This window comes from Brassica oleracea, chromosome C2 (assembly GCF_000695525.1).
Source record: "Brassica oleracea var. oleracea cultivar TO1000 chromosome C2, BOL, whole genome shotgun sequence".
NCBI lineage: Eukaryota > Viridiplantae > Streptophyta > Magnoliopsida > Brassicales > Brassicaceae > Brassica > Brassica oleracea.
In genome coordinates this window covers 48396144-48405741 of record NC_027749.1, presented here as the reverse complement: position 1 = coordinate 48405741, position 9598 = coordinate 48396144, and the positions used below count along the sequence as shown (strand labels likewise).

Genomic DNA, 9598 nt, shown 5'->3' with positions numbered 1-9598 from the left:
GTAGACTGGAAGTGTCGATAAATCGTCTACGGGCGTGTGTTACCGAGCACTTTTTCGGTGTGTGTATGAACCGAGCACCTTTTCGGTAGTGTTTTGGCCTGTTAGTGGGCGGCGAGTGTGCACCTCGCTAGGACCATTGTTTGTTGCCTGAGTACTTTAGGTACTGTGTTTGACATGCATTAGAATTAAATTATATTTATTCGGAGTGCTATGTCCGGGTCCATGGACTTCGGGGTGGCATCCCATACCTCACTGAGCGATTCCCCTGTCGCTCACCCCTCACTCTTCCCCTTTTCAGGTGAGACAAACAAGTATGTGATATTTGGACGGACTTGGTGCTATTGGACTTTTCTTTCGGATTTTATTTGGGCATGGGTGAGAGTTGTCGGGTTTATGGGCTTTTATATTACGAGATATTGTTGGTGGCCCGTCGTCCTTAGTGTCAGGGAGACGGGTGTCACATTGTTGTATGATGACGCGTCGGGGGTGACACGCTGTCCTCCATATAGGAGGTGACGGGTGTCACAGAAAGTCTCTCCCTTTACCAAACAACAATGATGTTGGATACATAAAGTTTAGATTTTTCTTTTTTAGTTCAAAAGAAAATGTTTAGATTTTTCTTTTTTAGTTCAAGAAGGTGAATCTCTCATGGAGAAGCTGAATGGATTGGGGTTTCTCGTCACTCCTCACCCATTCAACGAGATGATGAAGCTTTACGAAGCCCACTCGCCAGTACGAGAAAGTAGTTTTAGTGATTTCTTTGATGAAAGGGAACAAGATACCGAGAAATGTTCTTTCTTACAATCTCTGGATGAACGCGTGCTGTGAGGTAAACGGTGTTGCAGGTGTGGAGTCTGTTTACATGGAGATGGTTGATGACACGAGCGTTGAAGTTGGGTGGAGCTCGTTGTGTACTCTAGCGAAAGTTTATATTAAAGGTGTTTTTGTTGAGAAGGCGAGTTTGGTGCTTGAGAGTGCGGAGAAGAAGTTGAATAGAAGCAATAGGCTTGGGTACTTCTTCCTCATCAAACTCTATGCATCTTTAGGAAACAAGGAAGGAGTTGTGAAGCTTTGGGAAGCTTCCAAGTCTGTTTCCGGCAGGGCTACTTGTGCAAACTACATATGCGTGTTGACATCCTTGGTGAAACTTGGTGATATTGCAGAGGCTGAAAGGGTGTTTAGTGAATGGGAGGAGACATGTTTTAACTATGATGTTAGAGTCTCCAATGTTCTTTTGGGTGCTTACATGCGTGGTGGAGATATCCGCAGAGCCGAGGCGTTGCACCACCGTGTGTTGGAGAGAGGAGGTACTCCAAACTATAAGACTTGGGAGATTTTGATGGAGGGGTTTGTGAAGTGCCAGAGTATGGAGAAAGCCATTGATGCTATGCACCGAGCATTCGAAGTTATGAAGCACTGTCATTGGAGACCGTCACAAAAGATTGTCATGGCCATTGCTGAGTACTTTGAGAAGGAGGCGAAGATGGATGAAGCAAACGGATATGTTAGAGATTTACATCGTTTAGGTCTTGCAAGCTTGCCGTTATACAGATTATTACTTAGAATGCATGAACATGTCCAGAGGCCAGCTTCTGACATCTATGAAATGATGAAGTTGGACAAAATTATAATGGATAGAGAAAGTTAAGGGAACACACATTAAAGAATGTTACCTTAGTAGAAACCTTTACGTGTACAGCAAGTCAACTTTTACATGTACAACAAGTCATCTTCTTACTTGATGAACAAGTTAGGACGTTGAAGTTTTTTTTATGAAACAAATGTCATTTTAAATGTTTAAAAAAATAGCAAAAAAATTTGAGGGTTTAAAATGTCGGTAGATAAAACATTCAGAGTTTTATGTGATTTCCCCGTAAAAGAAGGAAGGTTCACATCCCTTGCATAGATAATTATCTTCAGGGCTGGGATTTTGAACTTGTCGAACCTAACTGGAATTTTTGGTTAGTTCGGTAAGGAGTTGGGTTTGATTCAATAGGTTTTTAAAAATAGTTCGTTTTTCGGTTTGGTTCAACATTCAGTTACTTCGGTTTTTTTAATTAAAAAAAAAACTAAAAGAAATTATAACCAAACTATATCAAACCGAACTAACCAAATTTCAAACCAAAATAACTAAACTAACCAAATTTAACCGAAAATAATCAAACTTATCCGAAATTTCAACATAACTAAACCAAAATATAATTGAAATCAAAAAATTTGGTAGGATTTTTAAAAACCGAACCGAACTTTATTTTGGGTTGATTGGTAAGATTTATGTTGAACCAAACTACCCGAACCATGCCTAGTCAATACTATTAAAGTAGAATCTCTCTTACGATTCTGCCCCTGACTTTTCCAATTACTTCTTTTGTTTTTGGTTGTTCTCGAATGATTATAACAAGTGTATACTTTTTAAAATTGTGCACCAGTGTATCCAAAAAACGCAGTAGTTAGATATTTAACACTGTAACAAAATTGATGATTATATATTATTTCTTGGTAAATAGTTACTCATAAAAGATATTATGTTACCATAAGTATTGCCAAGTTATTAAACCTTAATCTTCTAAACAAAATAAATCCTAACCAAAACGAAGCCCAACAGTGTTTTCTTTTAAAATCAACTATAAACCAATTTAAACACATAATTATTATGAAATATTTGTGTTATTATAATTTAAAATTTATGCATTAATTAAAAATATGTAGAATGAAGACATTACATTTTTCATATAATATTTATTTAATAAGTTAAAATTATAAATAAATAACCTTAGCAAATATATAATCACAATATGATTAAATTTATTGAGTGGAAGTTTACCATTTTAAAATCTTTTAACTAATTAATTAGTACACAAATAAACATTTTTATTATAATAATAATTAAAAATAAAGAAGACAATATTATAAAAATTGACTATAAACAAATATAAAATCTATTAAAATATAGATTAGACAAATATTTATTAATTTAAATGAAATTTTTTATAAAACGATTCCGTGCTTTCAAAGCGCGAATCAAAATCTAGTTATCTTTACGTAACAAAACATAGTCAGTTCATACTTCTTTCAAGAGAATCCAACTTCCAATCATGTCCATAATCATGCATTAATTTCTACAAAAAGAGAAGAGACTTCACATGGGGAGAAAGCATTTTACATAATAGTAAAAAAAAAATCAACTCTTTGAACATCTAGTTGCAGCCTTCTAGTAGACAGTGAGCAATTTTAAGAATGGTGATTGGTGGAGAGCCAAATATGATGTTGTTAACCACAAAGCATCAGGGATACTCCAGTCTGATCAAAAGCAAATCTCAGCTCCGTTACCACCAATTGAAGCAGTGAAGCACTGAAAACCACTGGACTCTAGCTCTTGCACCACTTTGTCCACCACCGTCCCTGAAACCACTTCATTTACCAAAGAAGGATACAGCGTCAAGGGACAAATAAAATTCAAGAACTCAAACTCCTCAATAAAGAATGATTGAAAGTTTCTGATTAAGGATACGTGTAGGTAAGAGAGTAAGGACGCATCCGCCGCCACCAGCTCCAGTCAGTTTTGAGGTAAGTTTGTGCTTATGAGTGGTTTGTATCACGGTATCAGTCGAGCTGTGGCTAACCCCCATTGACTCCAGCAAGCCTTGGTTCATCTCCATGAGTTCTTTTACCCTCTCTTCTTTCTCTGTAACAGACATCTCGTCTTTAGTTTGGATGATGGCAGCCACCTCTTTGCTTATAGAGTCCACAGCATTGAACACCGAGTTCATCGCCTCTGGATGTCTGACCGCTCTCTCTGACACACCAGAGACCAGAGCCTTCGTGTTCCGACCAACTTTAGTGTTGGTGATTAACATCCTCAGAGGCATGTTTGACTTTAACCGAGTTATCTCCCCTGAGCAGAACTTGATCATGTTCCCTGCAACAATCACAAACACACACAAATGGTTTTCATTTGACGAGAGGGGTTTAGATGTTTTAAGAGTTGGAACTGACCGTATGCACTGACGGTGTTGTCTATCCCTGAAGGCTTCCCATGGATGATCTTTTCTCCTTCAAACGCCCATTTGTTCAGCAACTCGAGATTGGTTTCATCTAGAGAAGACCAACCGTCACCACGAGTTTTGTCTGAACTAGAAGATGCAATGAGAGCAGCTGTGAGAGCTACACAGAAAGCTGCTGATGAACCGAGGCCTGATCCGTATGGAAGCTCAGTTGTAATGATGACAGTAGCCGGAATGAATCTAAAAAGCACAACAAGACTAAAAAAAATAAGGTTTGGGACATCTCTTTTGAGCACAAGTTGTTGTTTTTACCCTAGGACGCTGGTGTAAAGCCAGAGAAAGGTGGAGATCCCAGAGGAGAGCTGGATCTTTGCCTCTGGAATGTTTTGCTCTTCAACCAAAACAGCTATTGATTTAAGTGTCTGGCTGGAGCATGAAGCCGGCGTTGAAGGTGAAACATTGCTTGAATCGTAAGCAATCCCTTCTTTGAGTCTTGCTACAGACCAAGTAAACTCCAAGGAAAGGTTCTTGAGCTGAAGTGTAAGCCTATCATTGTTTTCATCTGTCAAAAAAAAAAAAAAGACGAGAGAATGTAAATGCTTTCAGAGTTGTTTCAACACTGGGAACAACCATCAATGTTCTTCTTCCACATGCCTCTAGACTCTTACATCAACACAATGTCCAAAAAAAGATTACGTTTACTTGGAAACATGAAACATCCAAAGTCTAGAACCAAATCAAGTATGAGAAAATGTAAACTAAAGAGTATCCTGCAGATGCAAGGTGATCTCAAGGGAACCTGATTGAAGAGGAAGGCGAAGAGTGACGTAAGTGTAGAGATCAATGGCTGCAGCTACAGCTGTGGAACCATGGACAACAGCGTGTTCACCTGCAAGTATGATCTTCCCCGGAGCTCTAGCTTTCACTTCCATTTCTCTAAATCAGTTTTACACAAACAGGACAGAATGTCAAGGAAACATACAAAACCACTAACAACAATGGAGCCAAGAATCCAGATTCTAGCAACTATGAATTCTCAAGAATAGAAACATAAGTGACATTGTTACAAAACGTAAATCAGACCAAAGGGTATTCGTATATTTGAGATCTGAATCAAACTAAAGACCAAAGCTTTGGACTTTACAACCAAAATGGTAAATGTGAATCAGATCAAAGCTGTTCTGATCGAAAAAACGAAACTTTAATATTCATTCTTCCTCTTGAGTTCATTTTCTCAGCTAAAACAATATCAGCTGAGCGAAAAGAAAACAAAAAAAAATAGCAGACAGAGAGATCGTGTACCTGGAATTGCCAAGAACAGAACCCCTAGAAGAAGAGAAGCCTCCTCAATCTTACTTTTCATTTTGGTTTTGTTTTGTTTGGTTTTCACACACGTGTTTTAAAGATGAACAGGTTGGAATGGAAAGAAACGTAGGAGACACACACAATCCCATACGCATTTAGCAACAACGGCTATTTGCATTAGACGAGAAACAAGAAGACATAAATTGCGCAACAGAGTACCAGTTTTGTTTTCGTTTGTGTTAGTTCTATGGGACTTATGGTTTCTGCAAAAAAATCTATAATCTTTTATGAAGTTAGCAATGCTAAAAGAGTCAATGACAAGCCAAAGGATCAAGTCTTTTGAGTTATTAGCTCATAAGTTCATTACAAAACAATGTTTCAAACAACTGAACAAACAAACTCTCTTTCATTCCTAGATGATATCCATGAGGCCTCTTTCATAATCATCTGTACGCATTCGGTAAACGATAACCAGACATGACTATTTTGTCAGCAAACATCTTGCCAGTCTTGGGCATGACATGCCAGTGGAGTGTCAAGTTGAAGTCTTTCCCTCGGAGGTTGTGTCCCTATAAAGATCCCATTCACAACAACATATCAGAGATACTCTCTTGCCCCAGTAAGAGTTCTGTAAGTTTCTTTTGATATATACCTGGTCTATGAAACGGTACTTGTTTGAGATTTGAATCCAGAAGTTGGCTTCCTCTTTCTCTGGTATTATAGCATCCCATAGAGAAACCTGCGAAAACGTCAAAGGGTCCTGATCTTGCATTAGAGGCATCAACACACAAGAACCACATAAAGCAAAGTAGATTCATACCTGATTCAGGGTATTCTTTGAGGTTTCATACTCTGCTGCTACAAAAGCGAATACCTGCAAAATGTTATCGTTTATGAGGGTTTTGTGTTGGTCCGACCAATATATAAAAAGAAGTATCCAGCAAGACAGTATGAAATTAGGGAAACCTCAGGTTAAAGCTTCAGATACTATACCTGCTTTGTGTTCCAAGTAAATAATGACTGCAAGTCCGCTGTTATGTTCATTGTCAAGCTGACCTGAAAACAAATAAAATGGTAAGCATTTACAATACATGCAACAGATAAATGGCAGCCTGATGAGTGAGGAACTAGATAAAACTAGTGGTGTGTGCATAAGCTGAAAAATCAACCAAAGTATATACTTATTAACTAATATCACATCTGAGGTATAATAATCAACTTCAACAATTTGCGTTATGATTTTCAATAGTAGGCTAATGAAATATATACTACTAAGCTTTTATAAAATCCCATACCAAAACTAGAGGTAATGACTCTTAAACCCTGTTCAGCTATCAAGAAAATAGCCAAAATTTTGGTTTCCTTGCTTCGAATAAAACCTTATTTAAAGAAGGCCAAAACTAAAGAAGAGTATGAAACGAAACACAAACACAAGATCTGAACTTAAATTTCACATAGGATAAGACAAGGCAGGTATTCATAATGAAATAAGCATTGATTTACTCGCCAAGAGTGATCAGATAAAACATAAATTCAGATCCATAGATGGTACACTCAAGCAATTATCTGATTAAGTAGAAAATACACACAAGGAGGGGTTAAGATCATGAATCCTAACCTCATCATTCCCATGGGGTTGCTTCTGAAACCAATTGATATTCAATATCTGCACACCACATCACAACCATTAACCACCACCCATTACATAAAAATTCAAGCTTTTCACAGACCCATATATAAAAATTCAAGCTTTTTCACAACCCATATAACAAATTTCCAGAAAGTCTCAACCTTTAACAGTTTCCAACCACAAAGGCTAGAGAATCTAACACAATTAGGGATCTAAAACAACTTAACCGTATCATGCACATATAGATCCAGTACGCACTAAGAGATCTCTGCAAATAAAAAAACGAACGCTTACCTGGATCTGAGCAGAGGGTGCTTGGTTACTGAAGTTATCAGAGAAGGACGCAATCGCGCAGATGAAGGCAAGTATCGTGACAGCGAATGTGAGGAGAGCATTCGCTCTGTACCCAAAAGAATGCATCTTCTTTAAATCACTCGTCGAAGCGTTTCTCCACTCGGAAGGAAGAAGAAGAAGAAGAAGAAGAAGAAGAACGTTTTTATTTATTTTATTTAAAAAAAAAACAAAATTAATGTTTTATTTATTTCCTTGACTGACTGATATGCTGCAATGTGATTGGCCAAGCCACGTAGAGTACTGATGTGATATAAACCGGCATTGCTGTTTACAATATCCCCGGTTCAGAAATTGATTGATCGGATATGTCTCGCTGGGGAAAATTGTCCGAATAATCCGTAATTGTTATAAAAGTAAAGGAAAATTTTATACTTATTCATAACATAAAAGTTTCTTATATAGCAGATTACACCGTTACAAATAAATAGAAATATTACAAATCATAATCTTTTAGTTATGAGCCATCTACAATCTGGTTCATAACACCCCCCTTGGATGTCATAACTATTTAGAACTTGTAATGTGATTTAATGTTGCCTCATTAAAACCTTATCAGGAAAACTCAATTGGGACAAAACCATGGTGAAAGAAAAAAATTACAACACACATTACTCCCCCTGATTTGGACATTACTGACGGGCCCTTGGACCTCTCCAATTTTCTGCAATCCGTGGGTGACGAAGATCTTGGGCAGAATATGTTTCGTCCTCGAACATTATAGTTGGTTCTTCTTTACCATTGGCCATGCCACAATCTGATCGAACATATTGAGTCATCGACCTCAAATACACACACGAAATCATGGATGATGTTACTGTGATATGCGTGTACCACCATGTGTAAAACATAACCTGTCTGAAAACAAATCAACAAAACCAAATAACCTCTCTTTGGGCTGGTTAGTATAAAATAAACCAAAATCAAAGGCTTTTTCATCGTCCTTCTTATGGACTAATCAGATCAGTGTCTAAAACAAGACTTCTGCATCGTCTATCTCATGACTAAATGGACTTCTTTATCGTCCACCTTTGGACTGAATGGGTCAGTGTCCAAAACAAGTGATCTCATGCCCATCCCCTAGACTATATTTGCGAAGTGATTTTGTCACATGTCATCTCTACAATCAATTTCACAAAACAAATATGACATGACTACTGAAATTGATGACATGGCTTCCGTAAAAATATGATATGGATAATTTCATTTAATGTTGATTTATATTTTTGGCAAACTTATTAGAATATGGTAATAATTCATATATTACATTTAATATTGATATTTCCTTTTGGTAAACTTTTTTTTTTAAATATGGTAATAGCTCATACATCATCTATAAAATAAATATATTCATATATAACATTTCAAATTTCAAAATATTATTATTTTTGTATAATTATCCAATTTGTATTACTAAAGCTTTCAAAAATTCATACAATTTTTTAAAATTTGAAATATCTAATCGTAAGATCATTAGTTTTTTATATACCTACAAATTTTATAAACATTGTTTAAGCTAAATTTTTGATAGTTATACAATTTTATATCATTTTTATTAGTTTTATACAAATTGATTTAATATATATCAAATCAATATTAAATATTAGTAAGAAAATAGTAAAATCTATAATATTTAATAAAATTTATTTTTAAATATAAGTTAGATTAAAAAATTATTTACTGCACATGGTGCAGGAAAACACCTAGTGTACTAGATAATGGGTGAGACTGGTCCATATTAAATCTCTTGAGTACCTTTTTCTGTATATACTATTTGATGCACAAGGATTTCATTGTTAATGTACTCAAGCTGTAATCCCAAACAAAACTTTGTTTTCCAAGATCTTTCATCTCAAACTCGTTCTTGAGATATTCAACTGTTTGAGAAATTGTATCCAAAGGTTCCTCGGATATTCAGATCATATATTTTGATGATTATAAGTATTGTTCTCGAGAACTTGTTGTTCTTTCAGCTCAATACCCTCTAGTACTTTCGTTTTCCAGTGGACCATATAAATATGCAGTCACTACATCAATTTGCTACAAGTCTAATTTTCTCTCTTATATAGCCAGACTTATGAAAAATCTAAAAGTAGTTACATCCACCACATGGGAGTATGTCTCCTCATAATCTATTATTGGTCTTTGTGAGAATCCTTGTGCAACATCAGCTTTATATCTCACGATTTTTATTCCTCACAAGACCAATTATATCCACTGGTTTTAGCATCATATGACATCTTAATCATATGGCCAAATAAGCATTTCTTCTTTAAACTATTTAACCCCACGTTTTCATTCAATCCAA

At 36.2% G+C, this 9598-nt stretch overlaps 3 protein-coding genes across 4 annotated transcripts; 1 reads left to right on the top strand and 2 right to left on the bottom strand.

Moving 5' to 3' along the window:
* Window positions 1–763: 763 nt before the first annotated feature.
* Window positions 764–1648, top strand: LOC106324470 (pentatricopeptide repeat-containing protein At5g27460-like). The gene has a single exon (XM_013762433.1). It carries the CDS (start codon window positions 764–766, stop codon window positions 1646–1648), a length of 885 nt encoding a protein of 294 aa, XP_013617887.1.
* A 1402-nt stretch (window positions 1649–3050) lies between these two features.
* On the bottom strand, window positions 3051–5357 carry LOC106325108 (mevalonate kinase-like). 2 transcript variants are annotated; one of them, XM_013763135.1, is made up of 6 exons: window positions 5307–5357; window positions 4804–4940; window positions 4317–4566; window positions 3997–4244; window positions 3512–3919; window positions 3051–3411 (listed from the first exon to the last, which is right to left on the bottom strand). In XM_013763135.1, exons 2-6 carry the CDS (start codon window positions 4934–4936, stop codon window positions 3305–3307), a joined length of 1146 nt encoding a protein of 381 aa, XP_013618589.1. In that variant the 5' UTR covers window positions 4937–4940; window positions 5307–5357; the 3' UTR covers window positions 3051–3304. The 2 variants fall into 2 exon arrangements, with proteins under 2 accessions (XP_013618589.1, XP_013618588.1); XM_013763134.1 differs by lacking the exon at window positions 5307–5357 and having other exon boundaries at window positions 4804–5014.
* A 267-nt stretch (window positions 5358–5624) lies between these two features.
* On the bottom strand, window positions 5625–7450 carry LOC106324948 (signal peptidase complex subunit 3B). Its single transcript, XM_013762949.1, has 6 exons — window positions 7234–7450; window positions 6928–6975; window positions 6303–6365; window positions 6130–6183; window positions 5962–6048; window positions 5625–5878 (listed from the first exon to the last, which is right to left on the bottom strand). The coding sequence occupies exons 1-6, from the start codon at window positions 7357–7359 to the stop codon at window positions 5753–5755; spliced, it is 504 nt and encodes a 167-aa protein (XP_013618403.1). The 5' UTR covers window positions 7360–7450; the 3' UTR covers window positions 5625–5752.
* Window positions 7451–9598: the final 2148 nt, after the last annotated feature.

What these genes read in the sequence shown, in the direction of transcription:
- LOC106324470 (XM_013762433.1), top strand. Translation starts at nt 764, where the DNA reads ATGAAAGGGAACAAGATACCGAGAAATGTTCTTTCTTACAATCTCTGG.
- LOC106325108 (XM_013763135.1), bottom strand. Translation starts at nt 4,936, where the DNA reads ATGGAAGTGAAAGCTAGAGCTCCGGGGAAGATCATACTTGCAGGTGAA. An exon ending in TCGCCTTCCTCTTCAATCAG is followed by an intron (nt 4,567 to 4,803) that starts GTTCCCTTGAGA and finishes TTTTTTTGACAG; the next exon opens with ATGAAAACAATGATAGGCTT. An exon ending in CTTTACACCAGCGTCCTAGG is followed by an intron (nt 4,245 to 4,316) that starts GTAAAAACAACA and finishes TGTGCTTTTTAG; the next exon opens with ATTCATTCCGGCTACTGTCA.
- LOC106324948 (XM_013762949.1), bottom strand. Translation starts at nt 7,359, where the DNA reads ATGCATTCTTTTGGGTACAGAGCGAATGCTCTCCTCACATTCGCTGTC. An exon ending in CAAAGAATACCCTGAATCAG is followed by an intron (nt 6,049 to 6,129) that starts GTATGAATCTAC and finishes ACGTTTTCGCAG; the next exon opens with GTTTCTCTATGGGATGCTAT. An exon ending in AGTACCGTTTCATAGACCAG is followed by an intron (nt 5,879 to 5,961) that starts GTATATATCAAA and finishes GGATCTTTATAG; the next exon opens with GGACACAACCTCCGAGGGAA.